This window comes from Equus quagga, chromosome 11, assembly GCF_021613505.1.
Source record: "Equus quagga isolate Etosha38 chromosome 11, UCLA_HA_Equagga_1.0, whole genome shotgun sequence".
NCBI classification, from domain to species: domain Eukaryota; kingdom Metazoa; phylum Chordata; class Mammalia; order Perissodactyla; family Equidae; genus Equus; species Equus quagga.
The window spans coordinates 49,265,420-49,290,262 of NC_060277.1; the positions used below are offsets into that span (position 1 = coordinate 49,265,420).

At 36.9% G+C, this 24,843-nt stretch overlaps 1 protein-coding gene across 6 annotated transcripts in view; it reads right to left on the minus strand.

Moving 5' to 3' along the window:
- BCKDHB (branched chain keto acid dehydrogenase E1 subunit beta) overlaps nucleotides 1-24,843 on the minus strand; it is a 228,280-nt gene that overhangs the window by 61,135 nt on the left and 142,302 nt on the right. For 3 of the 6 annotated variants that reach the window (XM_046675342.1, XM_046675341.1, XM_046675343.1), the window contains exon 9: nucleotides 6,874-6,960. The exons of 1 other annotated variant lie outside the window; for it this stretch is intronic. In XM_046675342.1, coding sequence (XP_046531298.1) covers nucleotides 6,874-6,960 — 87 coding nt within the window. Of the gene's footprint in view, nucleotides 1-6,873; nucleotides 6,961-23,934; nucleotides 24,021-24,843 lie in introns of all 6 variants that reach the window. 2 more of the 6 variants (XR_006890591.1, XR_006890592.1) reach the window with 1 other exon arrangement.

Consider the following 24,843-nt stretch of genomic DNA (forward strand, 5'->3'; position numbering starts at 1 on the left):
ATGATTCCTGTATCTTTTCTCATACCTTAGATTCTCTCTGGAACCACAGAGACACATTTGCATCCCTATCTCAAACTCCATAAATCTAAAATGAATTCATCATCTTACTCAAAAGATGTGCTTAACCCTATTTTCCAATGATATTCTCCAGCTAAGTGCACTTCCACTGTACTTCCATTCAAAAATCTAGAAACCAAGGTAAGCCTTATTCCTAGCTCCTGCCTGCCTGCCTTCTGCCTCCCTCTCTGTCATCCACTTCAGTCCCTGCCCTACTCCTATCTAATCGATCAGCAAGTCTTTCTTTCAGATTCTCCTTCCTACTGCCTCTAAAATTCACCTTTCCCCTAACCCCACTCCCTTGTCCTTTGTTTAGAAAACCCTCAAATTCATCTAAGTTACTCAGTTTGTCAATTAATCTCTAATTTTCTGCCTCACCCCTCCCAAAGCATCCTCAACACAAGTACCAAAGAGGTTTCTTCTACACTGTAGATCTTTCTATGTTAATCTCTAGCTTAAAATCATTTAATTATACCCCTTTGCCTTAAATAATGATAATAACTGTGACCATTGTTTTTGAGTTCCTACTACTTCATATTTGCCAGGAACTTCTTAAGGTGTATTTTAAATAAATTATATGAGAGAACTAAAATTTATATCCATATGAGCTGGCTCTACTCTGTCATATCTATTTCCTCCACATAAAAAATAAATTCCTCAGTATGACATATAAGATTCTTTAAGATCTAATTCCTACCTACTTGTTGATCTTTACCTTGTGCTATAAAGTCTCACATGCTACTCTTCAACCATACCAAAACCACATTAACCCCCAGAATATCAAATATTTTTCCTGCCTCCTTATTCATATTGTTCCTTCTGCCTGGAATCCCCAACCACCTTCACTCCCAGGGTCATACGCATCCTCCAAGAGTTAACTCAGCTGTCACATCTGGGTTAGGTGATCAAGTATTTTATAATCTCACAGTCCTCTGAGTATTTCTCTATCTCAGTACGTACCATAGTGGAATTATCTGTTTACATTTATATTTTTCTACTAAACTCTTAAGTGTCTCTAAAATAAGAACTCCATTTCTTGAATGAAATGCCCAAATTAAGGCTGTGCCCAGCATACTCAATACAAGTTGGTTGCAAGAATTAACTATTACTCAGGAAATGGCCAGTAGGGCAGTGTGATCAGCATACTGGAGTCATGAAAGGATGTGAGAAACAACACTGGGAGCTTTGGTTTGGGCAGATGAGGATCCTGAAGGCTGACATAAAGATCTTATTTCTACAGCCAAAGCAGACCTATTGGAGGTTTCCAAACAGAGAACGGACAAAATGTGATGTGTGTTTTAAGAAAATAATAGACAGTAATATGCTAAGATGAGAGAGGCTGAGGGGCGAAGACAAGTAAGGAGGCAACTGAAAAGATCTAGAAAGAGTTGAGGACAGAGAGTTCATTTTGAGATAATCTGATTTCTAGAAACTAGGAGACATCTGTGTGCTGATGTCTACTTTTTCTCACTGTTTCATGTTAAAATCTTCCACGTAAAAAACATTTTATTATACAAATTTCTTATCACTACCAAAATTAGCATGAAGTTGGAATTTTGAGTCTAATGCTTAACAGGCAGAACAAATCTCGAAGCTTTCAAACTTGAAGTTTCCAAGAAGAGCCATGCAAATAGCCGAGACCACCCAGACAAGAGTGGGGAGAAGACAGCTGATGGTGGAACATTCACACTAATGAGCAAAAGAGAAAGAGACATTGAAGGAGACAAGGTGTGGGCCGGGCAAGAAGGGGGATCAACATGGGTTTAACTACAGTGATGTAGCAGCCCCACCCATGATGCATTCCTGGAAAGATTCAGTCTTTGGTTCCTATCTAAGGTCATAGAAGCTGTTTACTGAACACTCGACAGGCTTCAGGGCAAAATTCCATTTAAAAAAGGTCATCTTATATCTGAACACTCTATATTAAAGTGCTTTTCTGATACTCTGGCTCTATTAAAATAGACTTTAGTATAGAAGCACACTTTTCCTGATTGTTATATCTGTCATTGTTGGCAAATGCTTTGCATCACTGGTAAGAAAAAAAAGTTAAGGTTACAAAATTGCAGTAAATTATTTATCAAATTCCTAGTCTGGTAGTTCTCTCTGATGACTCTTACTTTATCAACATGGTAATTTTAAGTAAACATATTTTCCATGATGGTAAAAACACAAGACCATCTAGGACCTTTTTCCTCTGCTTCAGGTTGATGTCTTTAAACAGAGTGCTCTTAAATTTGGCAGAAATAATAAGTTAATAAGAAAAAGATCCTTCTGTACAATCCTTTCTAACACGAAACAATGAGAAAAGCAAAATTCCTTTACTTAAAAATTATGAAAATGTCCTTTTACGCAATGATTCCTGTAAACCCTATAGAAATCTTCTCAAACTACTAGAATATAATTACCTTAAAAAATATATGTCAGCATGCACAATTTCCGAGTTCTTATTCTAGAAAAAGAGACCGCACAGAAAGGATAGAACAATGGTATGGAAACTTACCACCCTCTCCAACTGGACTCCTTATTGCAGACTTATTGCTTCCATGTGTTAAAAAAAAAAAAAAATCAAACCTTTAAGCCAACCCCAATCCCTAAAATTTTTGGCACTCTCATTAAGCACTGAATACAGAAAAAAAAAAACCCAGTATTTTTATTATAACAAGCCTATCAGAGTCAAGATTTATTTCATTATGAGAATGTGTTAGAAATTAATAATAAAGATTGGTTTCTACAAGGCTTAAAGAAATCATGCTATTTAAAGTTGCTAAAATACCACAAATTATTTCATCTTAATATTTAAATAAATAATGCCTGTTTTGAATACTACCCTCTAGAACATATAATATAAATTAATCTGGAGGAATATTAAAATAGATGAGGTTAATACTCTTTTTTTGCACAGCAAAAGATTTTTTATAAGCTGTGGTTACATAAAGCTGAGGACTACGGACAACATATAATTCATATGATTTTCTGAAACTACGAAATCTTTGCTCAAACTCATAATGAGATCAATGAATTACCTAAACTCTGTTGTCTTTGCACTTTTTCCACAAACCAGGTGCACAACACAATGCGTAACTCCCTAAAAGAAGCGCATCTCCCAGTTTCGGTATTTGTCAAACGAAAGAAGGAAACAGTTCCCTCACCCCAAAGTGAGAACAGATGGGAATGTAAAATTAGATGGGAAGAGACAACGAAGCTTTGGATGACCAACCAAGAAATCTTCCCCAGAGGGGAGCCAAATGGACCAGAACTCGGCTTGTGCTGCCTCCCGGTCAACTCCCAAACTAAATCCAATAGGAATGCCAAGCAGTTCTTTGATTCGAGGCGCTGTTTTTGATTTATAAGCATTGATATAAATTTTATAAAGAAGCTATTGATAAATATAAGATTAAAAAGTTTCATGTTTAATCAACATAAAGTAGTCCCATAATCACTTTTGTCAGCTCAACATTACTTCAAACTAAGACTGTGAAAAATGCATATTTTTAAAAATAATATAATAAATGGCTTTACAAAAAAGAGGCAACAGGCATGCACAAACTTAAGATGTGGACACTGAACTCCTTGTATCATGGAACAGCTATCAGCCATAAATTGAAAATTATGTAAACAAAATATGTACACATTTTATATTCACTATTTTCATATTTATCTGTATAACTAAAAACAATCTCAATAATAATGCCAGCAATACTCCTAAACCTAGAAAAACAAGATTCTTCGATATTCAATTTTATATAGCATATAATTTTTCTATCTAAAAATACCAATTGTAAACTTAAAAAATACTCTCTATAGTGCTGTATTCTCCTTAATATTTTTTATTTTTAATATCGGTAATAATTTAAAATTTGAGGAAAACAGCACATGGTGCTGTCAGATTTGACTATATTTTAAAACAGTAGTTCTATTGTTAATAATCATTCTCTTAAAATATTACAATATTAAGATCAATTTTGTAAGATTAACCATGAGCTTTTAAGGAACTCCCAGATATCTTCCACAAAATAGCACTTGTCAAGCAGATCTTTGCGTGTGTGCTCAATTCCAGATAAAATTTATATCCATTAATACAACAACTTAGTATTTTAATCAATAGTGCTCCAATTAGATCATTCTCATCCATAATTTCCAACTTCTCTTCCAAGCCAACAACGAAAAGTTCTCTGTGTACCTTTTCCCTCCGGTCCCAGGAAATTGGCTTTCAACGTCTTAACCCTGTTTTATCTCGTTAAACCTTACAAAGTATACACTACACAAAGAAATAAAGAAATGCCAGTCGTTCCAAGTGGTGAAAGCGGCTGCACCTCACACTTAAGTGATTTCATTTTAAAGAACCCAAGGCACGAGTAAGCCGATACAGGTCTCACTCAGAACAGGGACACAGGCTTCCCTAAAGAATATGCTCAGTATAGAACACCACATTTAGTTGAATATGTACATGAAACAACGGTACCAAAAAGTAGATTTTATTATCCACATTACTATAAATTATATGCAAACATTATTACCAAAAAAGAAAACAAATCTCTCAAGGTGTCTAACTTTTTTCCCCTCCCTTATAAATACATAAAAGCCACAACCAGCAAATGTTTGGGGATACTATGTTGATCATATTTTACTAAAATTCATTTTCCACACTTCCCAGTTGTGCAAATAAAATTTGAATTAAGCAAAGACAGCTGTGAATATTTTAAAATTCATCCTCATAATAATAAATACAAATTCTAATTCCCCAAAATATCAAATGCAGATCCCTCTACAAATTTTACATTATTGCCTTAATTCATTTTTTAGTTAGTTGGTTGAAAGATTTTAACATGGAAAATAAAGAACATTTTATAATGAATCCAAAACTTCTACCTTCCTCTTGGGGTCGGGGGTGAGGGGTACTTTGAATAAAGAATGCACATGCACGCACTCAACGTTTACTCGAGACTCCTGCCCTAGTCCCAAATCTGCCACTGCCTTTTTAAATCGGGATATACCAGTTATTATCACACAGTTTCAGGATCTGATTTTGATACAGTGTTTATGATCGTGTTAGTGTTAGCTTTTTATAGTGACTGTGTTTAACTCATAATGTGATGTTCCTCAAACTGGAATTCACAGATGTACTCTTGGGGCCTGAGAGACATTTTTCTGTTAACACAAGTCCACATATCATTCAAGACCAACAGACACTAGATTAGATAATCTTTCTTATTCCTTTCCAGTCTGAAACCTATGTTACCTTCTATTGCAGCTTACTAATAATTTATCGAGACCAAACTTAGAAAGCACACTTAGAGAAAGCAGACTTCCCAAGACGAGTTATCATCTCTAAATCTATGTCCTACTAGTTTTTCTTTTACATTTAAATGCAAACGAAATTTGTGAGATGATAGTAAGATGGCACTCAAGTGGGCAAAACAAGGCTGTCGGATGAAGGTTCCATCAGCAACAGTCACGACCAGTCTCAACGGGTCAGTGGACCACATATTAACCAGGAGTCAGAACTTCCAGTTTCTTTTTCCAGTTTTGCCTCTGACTTGAAAGAGCATCTTGGTGTTAGAGCGATTCATTCTCACAGCCCCCATTTTTCACAAAGTTAGTACATTATGCTACTTACTGAATAAAATGCACAATAAATACCAGGTAGTCATGTTATATGATGATAAGCAGTATGTTTAAAATTTTAATTTATAGATTAAATAGAAAAATAAATCTACAAAACTCAAATATTTGTTTTTCTTAATTTTGATAGTGACAATATATAACACATAAACATAACAGTATAATTTTGTTTTTTACTAGAATTATGGATCATGTTGATCTAGTTTTAGAAACATTTATGTTTAAATTTCCTTTTTCTAATTTTAAAATATAATGTCAATTTGCATTTAAGGATATTTTATTGTTTACTGGTCAAAAGTTTAAAAATAAAAACATCTGTATTCTTATATCATAATTTTATATCAAGCTTTTAAACCACATAATCTTAAAGGAATTCTCAATTTATATGTATCTTAACAATAGAATAACCTTAATACCAGCAAAGAGAAGTAAAATATATGGAAACTGCAAAGATATTCTGAGTTTAAATGCATATACTTTCCATTTAAAATAGTTATTTAATGTTTAATTAAAAAAATGAGGACACATGAAACATTTAAATCATCTTATTTATATCTGTGATATAAATGTGAATAAAAGTCTTAAGTAAAAATCCTCCATAAAAAGGTTATAGGATTTTTTCCTGATATGCAGCATCTTAACAGAACACTTTTTAAAAAGGTAAGTTTTTAAACCATTGCTAAAGCATTGCCAACGGCATAACCTAATCTGATTAAAATAATTTATTAATTAAAATAAATTATTGATCTTGAAATTATTTACTGAATTTAAATTACTGACTTTTGACAGATTCATTTTTTGTAAGGTGAAGGCTATCAAAATCTAAGATCAATTAACACAATCTAATCAACACATTTCGTAATAAGCTTAAGTTTTATCAAAAGAGAAATATCGCATTCAAATTTAAAAGTTTTTTCCCTGTTATCCTAGCAAACATAACCAATGCTAGTTTATTAAGCTCATTTCAAACTTTCTTCTTCCTATAAAGGAATTTTTAGTTTTTATTATTTCAAGATTTCTTTTCTAGAAGCTGTAATTAGACCATTAACTAGCAGATAGTGAAGCAGTGTCAAAGGGAAAATATGCATTTCCAAAAAGTGCATACTTTTACATACTGTGATAAGTAATTTTTTTCTTGGAATAGACACGTGCAGTTACACAGATGTTAAAACCAGTGCCAAAAAGTTACTCCACCTGAACGGTCGAGCTGATCTCGGAAGCAAAGCCGCCCGTCAAGGGAGCCTCGTGACTGACCAGCAGTCGCCCTGTTTTGATCACAGACTGAAAGAGAAAAGGAAAACGTGATGTTGAAGAGAATACGTATTTCAAGTATATGATGATAGCTTTAAGTAATAAAAATTATTTAAATTCAGTAAATAACTAAAAGTTAGTAATTCAATTTCATGCCAACTAAATTACAACTCCCTTTCAACTGGACAGTCACTTGTTTCTTGAATTTCAAAAAATTTTTCAATATAATTTATAATTCTAGCACAAAAGAAAAATGAGACACAATTCCATGCATGTCATTAAAAATGCATTCCCAGTACTCTAAAATAGTTTTGTGCTATATACTGAATTACTGTATCTCACATTTTCAAATTTCAACATCATTTTTTTCTTCAACCTTAAGAATGAAAGTGCTTTTTTGTTCATTTTGGAATATATTTGTACATACACAATTAGTCTTACGAAATAGTGCTGTATGGAGAAGGAAAACACAAAAACAGCATGTAAAAGTTGTAGCAAAGGAAAAGCTCAGGCAACGAGATATTCCAGGAAACCTGCAGGAGGAATCATTGCAAAAGTCACAGAGTTACAACCCTCTTCGTTCATGAGCGCTAAAATCTGGTTAACAAGCACAACTCCACTTAACACAGAAAATGTCATGAACAATAAGGACATATTCTCAATACTGGCTCAGCGTGGGTGTTCACACTGTGCATGATATATTCGGTACAATACTAAATCAAAAAGTACAGCTATGCTATCACAGTGGGATGCCAGGTGTGTTGGAAGGTAAAAAATACTAAAATCAACAAGTTATTGCTGAAAATATGTTGAACAATTACCATATTACCAAAGAGAAGCGGCAATTTCCCCTGTACATTTCTAATAATTTGATGTCACTCTCCTTAAATTCTACATTACTATTTTATGAATATGAAATCTTCCAAGCAAAAGCATGTATATAAATGAAAAGATTTCCTTCATTCTAGGCAATTAGATTGAGAATTTTAAAAGCATGCAGCAGTTTCAGCCAAGAGATGTTAAACGCCACAATATGGCCAGTAGCCATGGCAAAAATAAGTTACCGTATCGTATCTACCAAGTAAATAGTGACTGAAGAACATAAAATTTTATGAACACCTTAATGAATACCATCCCCACCCCAATAAAATGCTAACCATGGAATACTGGTATTTAGATTTTATGACTGTGATTAATTATGCCAATTGTGAAAGTCACAGATTAAATTTCAATGTACCTGGTTAGAAATATAAGGATACACAAATATTCCACAATCACGAAAAAACAAATATATTCTCAAAGTACTCTCTAAAAAGGTGCCTTGACTTTAAGGACCATCAATTAAAAAAACAGATTTGACAATCAGACCTTTCTCATGGCTCTGAAACTCCGCGCTCTGCCAACATAAAAATGTCTCAGGATGACATAACCGAAATCCATCCCAGCTAGAGAGTGCATCTTAAATTTCTAGTGGGTAGAAATGAGAAACGTCTATAAAAATGCTGCTGTTACCTTAAAACACAACACAACAGAACTGGTCCTTTTTATCTGAGCTGAGGCCTATCCAAGATCAAATGACGACCTTCAGAATGGTCCCAGAAGGCCAATAAGCAACCAGGGCAAACATCCTAGGCTTCCTATAGCCTGTAAAGTGTAGTGGAATAACTAGGCACAGATGTCCCCAGCACAAAGCTTCCAGCTCTCCGAGTTCATGCAACACGATGTGTAAGCAGATGAAATCCAGAGAGCCTCTGAGCATCCTTCCGCCAGAAGAAAGGCTAAATAAACCAAGATACATCAATACAGTAGAGTATTACACAGCCATGAAAAAGACCGGGGACATAGAATGATGCCCATAGTTAATTGGTAAAATAAGCAAGTTGCAGAACAAGATAATCTCATTTTTGTGGAAAAACCACCACCACAGCAGTGGGAACACCAATACAGGTAGCTATATATATTGAGCTGACAAGTGCACATAAACAGTCTCAAAGGATTCATTCCAAACTATCAAAACTTTTTAAAAGTACTTTTACATTATTGCAAGTATTCTCAATAAGTCTAAAATAAAAATAAAGGGAAAGCCCTTGAATTAATGCTGAAGGTAACAAATACATGTTACGTTGCAGTCATAATCTCCTCAAAACACATAACAATGTTTTCTGTGGTATCTGAGGACTAGCTTCAGATACAAAGGAACCCTGAGGTCCCAAACTCCAGCAGCAAATAGGGACAGTAATGACACAGGGAGTCAGCCTTCCCATGCCAGTCTCTGTATGCTCTGCTGTCCGTCAGGGTCACATCCAAATCATCTCTTGACCCTCAAGCTGTTGGATCCTAGATAAAATAGGAGATAAGCTACTGGTGTCAGAGAAGGTGAAGTTCTTCAACACCGCTGTATGTGTGTTATCTCAACAGGTGTTCTTGGGTCAGGAGTTACGCTGACTGTTATGGAAATAATTCCAGAAATTTCTAAAACACCAAGAGCTAGAGGGTAGACACAATGAAAAGTAATAACGCTGTGAGTTTACGGAAATTGTCAGTATACAAAGCAGTAAGAGAGAAACAGTGTGGCAAGAAGATAGGAGTCAGAAATAAGGATCATAATTATAAACAAACTGATTGTCACAGGACTTGCTATGTGTCGGGCTCTGAGCTGAGCATTTTACATTGATTATTTCATTTAATTTGGAAAGTCTCTGTTTCTTTTTTCTTCTTGATTAAAATCCTCTATTTGAAAAGCATTAAAATGTATAAAATCAAGTTACACCAAAATTCTGAAAAATGCCCAAATTTGGAAGTAACACTGATATTTTCAAAGTCACACCCTCAAAGAATTAGCATACATTATTAAAGATTTAGTCTATAAATATAGTTCAATGATTTTGTAAGCTATAATACAAATTCAACATGGTATGTGCTTTTTATCATTCACAATTTTAATTCACCAAAATTTCTGAAGATTGCTTCTTTTCTATGCTATCTTGGAAATTATTAATACCTAATATTATGATAATGAGATTCTTAGGAATCTGCAAAATTGAAGAGAGTGTTACTCTTTCTATTCTTTGTGATTCAATTAGATATTCTGATTAAACTACATTTTTTTGTCAACTTTAACAGGCATTTAATTTTCATACATTTAGACACAATGATATACAACTGCCAGGAAATTTTCCTAGCCAAATTCAGCATTTTGACATACTTAGTAAAAATTAATATGGTGCTTTTCGATGGAAATAGCTGTTAACCATTTTAAAATAAATAACTATAGATATAAATACTAATAATACTTTAAAATTCGTTTTCTTTAGAAGAAAATAATTTTTAAAGCTTTCAAGTTTTCTTCTGAGATAAATGTATTTCTCCACTTAAAAACAATTTTTAAGGGTTTATACAACTTTTCAATATGAAAGCTGAAGCTATCAAAGCCAGGAAAGATCACGTAAGGCTGGATTTTCCAGAATCTGCTTCTTCCACTTCTTGCCACTAAGCCCGGCTCCAGGATTCCGGCCTTCGGCAGATGGAGCACCAGCGAACTAGAGGGACAAATGGCACCAGGGAAAGCTGAGCCAATTAAAGACAAGGACTGTGAATAACTGTTCTCTGTGTCATCTTACCACAAAACAAAAAGGTTTTGTTCCCTACAAGGGATTGAGAAGATTTGTCAAGAAAACTTAAACAATTCTGAAAGGCTAGGAGGAAAACAGCCTGTGGCTGTTAAGTCCGTCAGCACTGGTCTGTCCAGGATTTCTCCACGGATTCTCACTCTTTCAGTTAATCATCCCCTCCCCAGGGAATCAGCAGCATCCTAGCATAAGAGGAGTTGTCAAAATCAACAGCAAACACAGGATGACACTGCCAACAACAGACAGACCACGATACCCCAGTGCCAATGGAACCTTGAAGATATCTTGTCCCCTGGTTTGGCTACTCCATGACTTTTCCCCATTGCCCAGACGTCATTACTAATGGCCATAACTTCGAGTTAGCCATGCAGGATGCCCCGTACAATGCTCTGACTACGGTCCACTCAAGAAAAGTTAGGTAAAAATCTATTAAAATAATTTTAAGCACGTCCTTGGTTACTTAAGCTATTGCTTTCTGAGCAGAGTCCATTTTTAACATAGTGTGAAAGTATACTTCAGCACATCCCAGAACAATTTAAATATGAAATAGACTCCAAATTGAGGATATTTTAATGTAGCTTTAACAATAAGATATCTGTGGTAATAGCCAAGTTGCTAAGTTATACTCCATTAAAATGAGTGCACAGATTTTGGCTGCCCAAACATTGGACATATGTTTTAGTGAATGTAGCCTTTAAAGATTTTAACACAATCCAACCAGGAAAAGGGTTAAGCTGTCATTCCAGGAGAAAATGATGCAGACAGGCAGACCATTCAGCTTGCACACGCCTAAAAGTGCAACACCGACAGTCAAAAAGCAAGAACACTTTTTTATTTCTTACTCAGAATCTATAGCAAGATTTCCTCCCTCCAGAGCAATTCAACTTGATCAACACCAAGTTCAGCAGCCTATTCCGACTGCTGATAAGACAAGGAGGACTGGTAGTTGATACCCCTTTTAACATTTTCTATCTGAATATAAAGCTAATGAGAAGTAAAAGAAACATCAAAGCTGGCCTTGATGTTTAAATCAAATCTGATTATAAATACACATAAGCAGAAGCAATAGTAAAATCACACACCTGTGTTTCATTCATCAACAACATATTAATCAATAATTGTTTATATAATCTAGAATCATTAAGGACATGTTGTTGATTAGCTTCAAATATCATTGCAAATTAATTCAGTTTTTGAAATGTTTTCTTGCTTAGTAGCCAAACGCATTTGAAACGTTAGCCAGGAAAACCTCACAACTGACCACAGGCTAACAAATGTATTAATATATGCCTAGTAACTGTTATTAATCAGCATGACCTTGATACACAATCAGACCGTGGGCTAATATTGCCCTGGAGAAATACCGATGCGAAAAGAGAAACAACAGTCGTGAACTCCAGAGAAAGTTCGGAAAAGTCCATTTTGGCCAGGATATTAGTGATGGGGTTACAAATACTTTGGAATTATAGGAAGGTGGTATAAACTGAGAAAAACTAAGTCCTCAGAGCTCTATTACACATGTGGAAAAAAAAGGTAAGGGAGCCAGCAGAGCATAGAGAACCGAGTAAAGTCAACACAGGAGAAGAACGAGCAAATAATACTGACAAAGGCACAGACTGCCTGGGAAAATTTCAGACATCCTCACTAGTACGTTCTTGCCTGAATTGTTCATATCAGCAGAGCTGAAACACTGAAGAACCTAGGAAAAACCACTTTTGCACAACTTTAAAGTGGACATCTTTCTGAACGCTACTTCAAAAAGTGTCAGCTGAACATGTTTCTGTCAATCAACTGTACCTTTCGAGCTCGTTTCCCTACAGCCCCTCCAGGCTCCAGTCACGTCAGGCCTCTCGCCACTCTGGCAATGTGACCTATGCTTTCCTGCCCCGACTTCCTTCCCCAAATCGGCAGACATTCTCTCCCTCCCTCCAGACCCATCTCATACAACCCCTCCTCCTTGGTCCCCCCAACCAGCTAGGTTTTCCCTTATTTTAAACCCCGTGGTATCTTCTTCCTTCTTTTCTCGTCATTTATATATATTCTATGACCCTTTCCTAAGAGAATGTGAGGTAGCCGACAATGCAAGGATATTCTATGAAACCTAAAGCCAGGGTGCCAGGACAAGCCTGAAGTACTCGGGTCAAGGCAGCAGCCACTGCTACACCTCTCTTAGGAACACTAGCAATCTACCTCGCAGGCTAGCCCTGTGTACGTCTGTCTCACTACCCCTTCCAACCACAAATTTGAAAATGGGGACTCATTTCTATTTGTGTCTATTGCAGAACATAGCATAGACAAATATGCAATAAATTGAGTAAATTATGCTCATTTTATCATTTTGGGACGAATGAATATACTATTTTAAAAGACAGTTTGAAAAAGTACCTAAGCACCTTTGTTTTGTGTTTTGGAAAGTATTCTTTTTCACGGGAGGCAGGGGTCTATACTGTCTCCTCCAGCAGACACAAAATTCAGAAAGTACCAAGTATCCTCTACCTCCACAATACTAATATATGGTTGTGGATATGGATGCTGAATAAATCTTCATATTGATTTTTTTAAAAAAAGCATGACAGTGACTTAAATGAATCACTAACAAGCCTCCAATTCTGTGATACCTTTAAGCTCATAGCAGGGAGTGATAGCGCCATAAAAGGCATTAAAGGGAAGTCCTAAAAAAAAATCAGCTCTACTCATTGCTCTACTTCTGACAGAGGGCCACCCTGGGCCAGACTTTCCACTTATTTTTCTTACTCCAGATTGGTTTTAGAACAAGGAGTTAGCGATACAGGGTATGTTTCTGTTTTTATGTACACCTTTTTTTAAATGCATGATTGCAACAAATATGCAGAACGTTTTCTTTCCTTGGTACTGAACATTTTCTTTTCTCGCTACTGAACATAAATTTTCTTTTCCTATTGACAAAAGGTCATGTTACCATCATGATAAAAGCATTGTACTGGACTGGTGGACATGTATTACATAAGTAGTTAAACACGGGTAATTATGTAAATAAATGTCTTAAAAGTTCTTTTTCATTTTCCCCATTCGTTCAAACATCAAGTAAAGCATAACCACCTACAAGTATCAAAATAATTTTTTTGTGTGCCAAAACAATTTTTCAAAGATTGAAGAAGCCACTTCTTAAGCTGGTTTTGTATCTGCATTCTTATCATGCCCTATCATATTTCAGCAGGATTTTAAATATTCTCATAAACTTGTACTCAGTCTCCACTTCAACTCTTATCCATTTCTTTTTATGAATAGAAGAAATTATAACACATCATTTGGATATTAATATTCTTGATTTCCATGTTGTAGTATTTCAGAAAATTGTTAAAAACTGTTAAAGAAGCCAAGCTGTACTGTGGAAACACAATCAGCCCGCTGTATCTTCTACATCTTCTTAGAATCATCCCGAGCTCTGCCAGGCTTTTCCCTTGGAGTTTGCAACAGCAGGAAGCATTCAGAAGTACCACATAACTAAAACCTTACTGTAAATATGCTTATATTCTTGTAATAAATGAAAAAGTCAGAGTACAATAGCTACTACACACTACTTGGCAAATCTAGGACCTGACCCAACAGCAAAGACCACTGGCAGAACCATTCCACTCCATCTATTATTCGTTAACTCAGGCAGTTTATCTTCCTTCAAGTAACATTATTTTGTTACCATGGTATTACATACATATTGTGTGTTGGGGGAAGGGGTTGATAATTCACAGATAACTCACGTACCCAGTTTAGCATCTATGTTATAATTACGGGCTGACTGAAAAATTCCATAAACATGGTTTTGTTTGTTTTACCATTCTAACCATTTTTAACTGTACAGTTCTGTGGCATTAAGCATATTCACACTGCTGTATAACCAACACTGCCATACATCTCCAGAACTTTTCATCTTCCCCAAGTGAAACTCTGTCCCAATTAAACACTAACTCCCCATTCCTCCCCCACCCCTGCCCCTGGTAACCACCATTCTACTTTCTGTCTATGAGTTTGTCTACTCTACAACCTCCTATCAGTAAAATCATAGAATATCTGTCCTTTTGTGATTGGCTTATTTCACTTAGCATCATGTCTTCAAGGGTCATCCATGTTGTAGCATGTGACAAAATTTCTCTCCTTAGGCTGAATAATATTCCATTGTATGTACAGACTGAATTTTGTTTATCCATTCATCTCTCAGAGACTTGGATCACTTCCACCTTTTGGCTATTGTGAATAATGCTGCTATGAACAAATTGTACAAATATTTGTTTGAGTCTCTGCTTTCACTTCTCTTAGATATAAACCTAGAAGTGGAATTGCTGATCACATGGTAATACTATGTCTAATTTTTTTAGGAATAACCATACCGGTTTCCACAGCAGATGCACTATTTTACATTCCCACCACCAACATACAGGGGTTCCAATTTCTCTACATCTTCACCAACACTTGCTATTTTCTGTTTTTTTGATAGAAGCCATCCTAATGGGTGTAGGGTGGTATTTCACTGTGGTTTTGATGTGTATTTCCCTAATTATTAGTGATGTTTAATGATTAGTGATGTTTTACTCTTTTTCTTTTTAATTTTTTACTCAGGCTGTTTGATTTTTGTTGTTGATACAGATAGTGTTTTAAAGTGATTAGTACATCAAATTTCTTAAATTGATCCCTTTTGGGACTGGAAATAAAATCTTTTCAGAATACGATATTTCATGTGGAAAAATATATAATAAAACTCAATTGTTCATCATGTCCTCTTTCCTGAAAAAGCATCATATCTGGTTTCCTCTCTATCCTCCATTCTGAAACAGACACAAGGACATTTTTCCTAAGGTCACTAATGTCCAACAGATCCTTTGCCAGATTGATTATCTATAACAGCACTCCTCTCCTGAAAAATCTTCAGTGGTAAATCAGCTAACGAGAATCACAAAGATAACTTATAAACAGTAAAAACAGCTGTAGTCCACAGCCCAAGAAACAATGGAGTTACATACTCTAGAACCTTCTGAGCCTCGGATCTTTGCTCCACACTTTGCCGGTAATTAGGAGATAGAATAATGTCAACTAAGAAAGTTTGCAACACTGGCACAAAAGAAAATCACCTTCATCATCCTGAGTGTTATATGCAATCTCCCAACTAACTTTTAACGTTGCATGAATTCCAAAGGTCATTGGTTCATGTCGAAAACAATTTCTTGAGCCATTCACATGTGCCCATGCTCACATGTGAAACAAACATGAATTAACCCAGGTTCCTAAAGGGCTGTGATATGAGTTGCCACAATACAAGAAGTAAACTAACTTAAAGATTTACAAGAAATAAACTAATTTAAAGATTGTTAAGGCAGAATACCGAAAGTAAAAATCAAGTTGTTTTCGTTAAAACAAAAAAAGTTTTCTTAGAATTGTAAATTTCAACTCCTAAGGTCTTTTCTAAAATAACATTGAAAAAATGAATTTTTCTCTTCTTAAAACAAACAACAATTCTTAATATCCTCTCCTTTTCTATTCAAAAGTCTCCATTTGGCAAACTTTTCTCAAGTGTTGACAACAGAGGGACATACTATGTCTGGCCATCATAAGACTTCTAAAGGGTAGAAACTGACATCATCCCCCATGCTCCCAGCATCCCGTGAATAATCAGAAGGTGACCCAAACCAAAACCAAGCTGTCAGCCAGCTGCATTCTACACTGCTGTTTTAAGCACATATCAAGGGTACAATGTGCCCTAAAGCCAGTTGGTTGTCTACCAAGGTAATACTTCTCTGAGGAATGATCAAAAGTATAAACACTGCTACACTTCTGTATCACCATGGATAAATGCCTTTATTTTCTAAAACCTGGTCCAATTATGTTGGAGTAAATGGATTTTTAGTCCATTATGAAACAAAAATCATGTGTAGATCATAATACAAGGGCAAGGCTTAAAATCTTTTGGGTCTTTTTTATGACTCAAAAAAAGTGGTATAGTAAAACTCAAAGAATGTTTCTAGCAAAAGCTACACATATATTTTTGACTATATACAACTAAGATGGCGCAGAGAGAAATAAAGTACATAAATTTCCTATTTTCATTAAAACGAAGATCATGGGGAGAAATTACAAGACAGGTGAATTCAGGGCAAAAAAATCCCTATAGTACAAATGGAAATATCTGACTACAAAACATTCATTGATTATTTGATAGAGAAGCTGAGGGCACAGAGGCACAGAACTCTCAAGGTCTAGTATTATAGTATCAAAATTCATTGCTAATAGAATATTAGTGAGAAGTTAAAAATGCAATAATAATACTTGTCCAGAAATGTAATTCAATACTTAAAAATCAATTTATATCTAGATTTAAGCCCTACTTTATTTTCAAGGAAAGAACTCTGAAATTTTCTTTCCCTGTAAACCAAAAAAATATTAATAATCCATTCCTATTTGATTTACAATTCTCTATTCTGCAACTTTTTTTATTGACAAAGACTAATACAATAGAGTAAGGTAATTATGGCCATTATACCACAAAAAGTGACACATCTATAATAACTTAGATTGTAAATGATAAAGTCATTTTTTGAGGAGGGATCTAAGAAGACTTTTTGCTTAACCTATCTTATCCTAAATTGGTCTTTTTGCTAAATTACTTATGAATAAAAATTATTATAAAAGATAAAATATCACTACTAACCAATGAAAATGTTCCATCATTCTAATAGTTTTAAAAGATAAGAATAAAACAGCACCTCATCCATTAAAGTCACAAAATAATTTAAATTTAAATTCTGGAAAGGGTACAGTAATATCTTTCTTACATTTCCTATGCAATGTAAACTGGTATGAATCTTTTGAAAAACATTTGGGGAATATATGTGTCAACAGCTAATAAATGTTCAGATTTCTAGAATAAGCAATCTCAGTTCTAACTGAGAATCCAAAAGATGTAAAATATTGGATTTCTGCTTTAAAATAATCATGTGTGTGTACTGAGTCAAAAAATTTTTAAAACACTATTTTAGAACCAGGGTCTCACATTAAAGACTCAAATACCATATTTAGCTCATGGGCAAATTCTGTTTAAAAAGGCAAAGCACTTTAGAAATATTGCATTTAAATGCCTTCCACAGCTACCTTATGCTGCATACTGCCTAAAACCAAGGGCTTCAATGATTTTGTTCCATCTGCCTAATTTCCTCAGGCCCCTGAGTGTGTAACTTCTTGTTCAGAATGGCAGAGAAGCAGGTCAATGGCTGGCAGCGTAGGAGCAGTCTGACCTGTAAGCAGAGCTCCTGGCCTGGATGATCAGCCTAGGAGCTGCACGGCCAACCCTTGGGCTTGGAAATTTGAGAAGGGGATTCTCCCAGCAAACAAACAGAGCAGGATCAAAGTGAACCCCCACAGTCTGCTTATTGGCAAATGAGTCTGGACAAAATGATATCACCCTATTCAAAGATGAGTAAAGGAAGCAAAACAGAGTAAACTACAGAACCTGCTGAAAAGAAAATGCTTAAAACTATTCTGATCACGCAAAGGAAAAGCAAGCCTCTGAAAATGATCTATTCAAGATCCAGATGAAAGTGTTCAGCAACTATCGTGTATTCTTAAGAGAGTATAAGATCTAACCTCCAAGAGGTAAGACTAAAAAATCTAGGGAGACCATAAGACTGGGTGAAGAAGGATTCAGATGAGATGTGAAAGTCTCACGTGGGAACTAACACCACACTAATAAAACTCAAACCCACAGTGGTGATTGTTGGAGGTCAAGAAGACGTGACTGCTAGTTGACCCTCAAGTTGGACCTGGGCAATTGGAGGCTCCTTTCCCCTCCCCTGTCTTTGGAATGTGTGCCCTGCTTGCATTCCCCATTCCAGGAAGCTTCCCCAAGGACACAGCCTTGAGATAGGAATGCGGTGATGAGACTATCTGGACTGGGTGTGTGACCAAACCCAGTTAAGGCCTCCTGTGTACATAACTCAGTCTAGTTAAAGCCTCTATATAAGTTTTTAAGATTCTAGTAGGGAGGTGCATAAATCTGCATATCTTGCAGCCACTCAAGACAAGCCTTATAAGCAAGTTCCCTTGCTAATTAAAACTGTCACCTGTCAATCTGGAGTGGTTTGCTTCAATTTAGTCTCTCCCTGCTCTCCGAGGTTATACCCTGGGATCTCCAGAGGAGGCTGCAACCCAAGAGTGGTAGGCTGGGGATCTGTGTATCTTCCCGACTGCCCTCCGCTGTCCAGTATAGTGCTCCACAGTCAGCAGACTGAACGACTGAAACTACACGCTGAATGAATGAGCATCGATAAATTGGCCTCTGCTGCAAGTGTCAGAAAAATTCAGGAGCAAGAAGCGAGCAGGCAGGAAGGCAAGATGAGTAACAAGAGGTGTCTTTTCTCCTCCTCCCCTGGCCACAGCATGGCAGTGAGGAGGCTTTCCCCAGGTTCCCTCTCCCCTCAGACAGCCAAGGACCACTGCTGGAAGGGCACAGACGGCCCTTCCTCGCCCTCTCCGTCCATTTTCCTTTCCCGAAGTCCGCCTGGGGTCTGCTGTTGCCTGAACTGGGACTGGAGCCAAGAGGGGCAAGGACTAGGAGGAAGGAAAGGAGGCTTCTTTTCTCAGTCTGAGAAACTTAAAGGATAAGGCACAGGAATCAGAGACTGCCCACAGACCTTCCCTTAGAAGGGACACAAATGTCCCAGGACTCGGGAAGCACTGTGTGCAGCTGAGGCAATAACAAGTGGCGGGTAGTGTGGACAACCAAGAACTCCCTCCAACTTAGGTGGTCAAACTCATTAAAAAAAAAAAAAATACTGTGAAAGCCAAGCAAAATATGTCTCCAGGCTGGATTCTTCCCAAGAATTTGCAACCTACACTTTAAGGAAACATCTTTTTGGTGAAACGACACTTCTTTTCAAATGTCAAGATGCACTTTCTGCCATGTTATCTTTACCCACAAAATTATACACTGAATTAGGCAGCCTTCCATTCTGGCCTTCCCAGACATCTTGCGGATATTTACCAGTATAAACATCCATGTTGTTGAACGTTACATTTAGCAGAGCAGACCCAGGGTTTCAAAAGAAAGACATCTGAGCCGCTGCTTCACCACATGTTTCTAAAACCCAGGAAAACAATAAGCTATCCAAGATAACGTGTAACTTTAAGTTTTCAGTAGTCCTGCTGTATGTTCCAAAATGACATCATAACCGGCCAATTACAGCATTGGACATTTGAAATGTGCAGGAAAAAAGCAGCCTCTAGCTCTGAAACACTGCCCCACCCGCGCCTGGTAACACTGTCCGCTGAAGCATCCTCAGTGTCCTTCGAGTGCTCACCAGGAGCCCACCAACGTTTTTATATGCTAGTGATAGAGGGAAAATCAGTTTGCCAATTATTTTTTGTCTTACATAGGAGAAATATTGTACCAAGAATATCTGCAATAGATGAGACGCATTTTTATGGATTAAAATAAGTTTTAATAAGTCTATCAAAAATATAATTTCCTAGAAAATTTTCTTACATAAAAGGGAATCTATAGAATTCTTTTTTTTAACCCCCCCCCCCCCCCCCACATACACAACCCTCCCCACTAGTTTTGTTTTTTGGGGGGGTTTTTTGGAGTAAGATTAGTCCTGAGCTAACATCTGCTGCCAATCCTCCTCTTTTTGCCAAGGAAGACTGGCCCTGAGCTAACATCCGTGCCCATCTTCCTCTACTTTATACATGAGATGCCACCACAGCATGGCTTGATAAATGGATGCATAGGTCCGCACCCGGGATCCAGGCTGGCAAACCCCGGGCCACCAAAGCGGAACATTGGGAACTCAACCACTCCGCCACTGGGCTGGCCACTCCCCACTGGTTTTTGAAAATGTCAACTGCTAACTTTGGCCATCAGTACTGGGAGCTGGGCCAGCCAAGAGCAGTGAGAGTGATGTCCAAAGCTGGTATGTCTGTGTTTGCCACAAAGAACAGGTATGAAGAGGAAGCTCAGACACCACCACAACCATGTTAAAGTGGAAGAGAATGAAGGTGGCACCATGAAAATAATCAGGTTTATTCCAGGACCCACACAGAGAAAGAGCTGGGAAATGCAGATCAAAATGATGAGGATAAGACTGTGAACTTCTCCTCACAGAATCAGGATGTGGCTCAGGGTGATGGACGTTCATTGCCTCACCATCACTACTGCCATCCTCCACAGGTCACCAACCCCTACTCGACACATCTTAACTAGATTGACAAACAATGCTCAGATTGGGTTCTGGCCTTTACTAGTCACAAACTAATTTCTATTAAGCACATACATGGATGTTTTTGAAATTATTATATACCACTCCTTTAGTTCTGATGGTGATTAATGTTATGATTATTCTCAATAAATTAAGGAAACAAATTAGGGTTTTATTATTCTTTTGACTATCCATAGCCCTAAAGAACATATAAGAAATCACTCTAATAAATCTTTGTCTTAAAGAAAAATAATCATTTCTCACATCTATTAAAAAAAAGTATGACCTATAAAATATGTGTGCTTGTGTTTATGTGCACATCTTTTTTCACACTTTTTTATCCATCCTATTTGAAGTTCATATTTTAAACTACAGCTTCAAATGAAACCAGGCAACCTCCATGGGGGTAGAAGAGTAATGTAACCTTCAATATTATTGCTCCCCAGTCCCACAGCTTCATGATGCCGGAGCATATCACTTTACAGCAGGACAGCCAACCATAATTCTGAAATTGGAACATGGCTACCTCTGCATGACTGACACCAAAACCATAATATTGCAGCTGGCCTGGAGCAGCGAATTATTCTGCTCACTGAGCAAGGCAGTGGGCAGGGAGGGTGGCTGGGGAAAGACATTCGAGACATAAATCTGCAAATTCTCAATAAGCAGTGGCCATTAAGAGCCCAGTATGGTTCCTTAATAAAATTAAGTTGTAAGACCAGTAATATTAATAAACATATCTTCAAAATTGAACTGTTTTAGCACTACTTTTTTTTTTAAAGATTGGCACCTGAGCTAACATCTGTTGCCAATCTTCTTTTTTTTCTTCTTCTTTTCCCCAAAGGCCCCCAGTACATAGCTGTCCATTCTAGTTGTAGGTCCTTCTGGTTCTGCTATGTGGGACGCCACCTCAGCATAGCCTGATGAGTGATGTCCCTGCCCAGGATCTGAACCAGTGAAACCCTAGGCCACCAAAACGGAGCACAAGGACATAACCACTTGGCCACGGGGCCAACCTCTGGCACTACTTTTTAAAACCACAAGATAAATCAACCAGAAAACAAGATCAGAGACCTGGCATCTATTTTGAAATAACCATTTTTATGTAAAAAACTGTACAGAGAAGTCCAATTCTCAAATAGTGCCCCTAACATCCATTCTGATCCTTTAAGAAACATATATGTAGTTTTGAAATAGAGACAATATAAACAGTGACATGCACATAGGTGATGATGAGGGGGCAGAGGGAGAAAAGGCAGAAAGACTCAGGTTAAAAATAAATCTAGCACCTCTATTTACCAGTTTTGTGCCTTAAGGTACGTAAACTAACTTCTGAGCCTAGATTTTCATCTGCAAAATGGGGATGATATCAGCTACTTCCAAGGTTGAGAAGCACTAATTCCATACGTGACATGCCTGGCAGTGGAAGGCACTCTCCAAAGGACAGCTGCTGCCATTATTTTATCATCACCAGCATCACCACCACCAAATTATCCTATCACAAACTTAAGGACTGAGAAATTAGTCTTCAAAGGATAGATGACCATAGCAAATGTGAGCAATATAAACTTTGAGGATCAAATGAAGATTATTATACCCAATCAAATTTGAGCCTCATTTGAATTAAGTGATTTCTAAGGCAACCTTTGGGTTCTAACAGACTCCAAGCCCTCAGTGAGTGCAGAGCATGTAACTACAGGCCCAAGATCACCATCCAGTTTCAGCAATGAGCAACACGGTGGGCCTGATGGGTCCCCAGGAAGTAGGTGTCATCAGAGAGGAGAGTTTGCTTTTCCAGGGCTAGTACTTTGCAAACTGCACTCAGAGGCCCTTGTCCAATGTTTCTCAACTTCAATAATGTTCAGATAAATCTCCTTTAGAAGAAAAATTCTTGAAACTAATTTAAAAACAAATTATTCTTATGATACTTAAACGTGCACAAAATAAAAATCTAAACTACTTACGCATATAGCTCTTATACAACCATAAACAAAAGAAATTTCAGAGAACATATAAAAAACAAAGCAATAAAATTTATATCAATAACACTAATGTAATGTCACCTCTTGAATCTCAGTCTTTGAGAGAGAATCAAAACAAGAAGATAATAGAACTACCTATATTGCTTTAACTACTTTGATTTCATATACACAGTATACTAAGCATATTCTTTTGGGCTCAGGAGCCCAAAAGAGAAAGATTGCCAAGAACAATCTTGACCCAATCTTGACCCAAGAACAGGATCTGACCCAATAAAGTTTAAAGATATTCATCCACGTAATATAGGGTATTCCCCATCCCCAGCTGTCCTGAGAGGATATCACCCCCAGAACATCATATAGCAAGGGCCTCATATTGAGAAAAAAACACATACAAATAAAGTAAGCCATAAGTAGAGACATAATGACATCCACTTTAATTGACTCCAGCCTGGGAGAAAGTTCTAAGGAGGAGTTTGGGAGAGAATTATGACCCAAAGAGTTACAGCATAAAAGTGAAGAATATGGTTTATGCCTTCATGTGTCAACTTGAGCGTCTGTGGTAGAATGGACTAGTTGATGCTGAACTGTTGCTTTGTCTGCTAACTCTCATCATCATGGAACAAATGGTCACGTTACCCCGCATTGTCTATTCTCCTCACTGGTATCGCTGTAGAAGATAATCCCAAAACCAGGAATCATGGGCTGGGAAAAGGCAGACTGGTGCTCGGGTGAGGCTCAGAGCCACGAGGCGCCTGCCCCTTATCTTCAATCCCAATGCACCAAACCCACCAAAAGAGCGAGGGAGAACAAGTTGTCAACAGGCACAAGAGGGGGGAGCGGGAGCTCAGCAATCAGTGTGCTGCTTCAGAACTGCTGATTCCCAGAACTACAGGCCAGTGATGGAAAGATGCTCACAAGGTTGACTTTTGTGAGAAAGGATAACAAAGTTTTGTTGACGATTTGCTCTGGTATCCTTCTAAAGAAAGAAGGAAGCCTCTTAACCCATTACCATGTCCTCTATTTGTATTCAGAGTTGAACAAGTGCTGAAGTCCCTTCCAGCTCCAAAAGCCCCTGGAAATACAAACCCCTCAGCTCTGTTTGTTGGTCTTTCTTCCCCAGACACCTGCGCTATGAAAGCTGGCCAGGAGCTGGTGAAAACGGAGCTTGTCACTGACCTTTGAACACTTCTGGATTTCGAGGCAGAGAGAGTACCTCATCAGTCACTCTGTTTTGTTTCAGTCAAACAAGAAAAGGTGAAAGTCTGTGAACAAATTAACATGGAAGACAGACATTATAGAGCCAGGACATTAAGTGGAAAATTCGGGATACATAATAGGGAACATTTAAAGGCAAAATTCAAATTCTTAAAATGTGCATTATTGTTTTAAAGAATTCCTTCATTTATAGGTTTTATCATAAAAACATAAAAATATATATATGAGTTGCCCCATATAAGTATACTGTTACATTATGTTATATACATACACATATATGTACATAGTATTATATGAATAATGTGTGTGCATATGTATCTATCTATTTTGGAGGTGGGTATTCAGGTATGCGTGGACAGAGAGAGAGAGAGAAATTAAAGACAAGAGAAACTAGGATTTTAAACGAAAAGCAGTCGATCAGTCCAATGTAAGAATAAAAGCCCCATGACAGGAAGGACTTTGTCTTTTTATTGCTGTGCCTCCGTGCCTCAGTACATAGTAGCTGCTCAATATACTCATTTGTTGAAGAGCTAAACATCACAATTTTTTTCCTTTTTAAAAGTAGTCTAATAAATAACATTAAAGAAACCGTAACTCTAATGGGCAAATTTATTCTCTTCCCCTCCCCCGCTTTATTGAGCTATAACTGACATACAACATTATGGAAATTTAAGGTATATAACAACAATTTGATATATGTATATATTGTGAAATGACTACCACAATAAGGTTAGTTAACACATCCATCATCTCACCTAGTCACAATTTTGTATGTGCATAGTGAGAAATTTTAAAATCTAATCTTAGCAACTTTCTAATATACAATATGGTATTGTTAACTATAGTCATCAAGGTGTACATTACATGCTC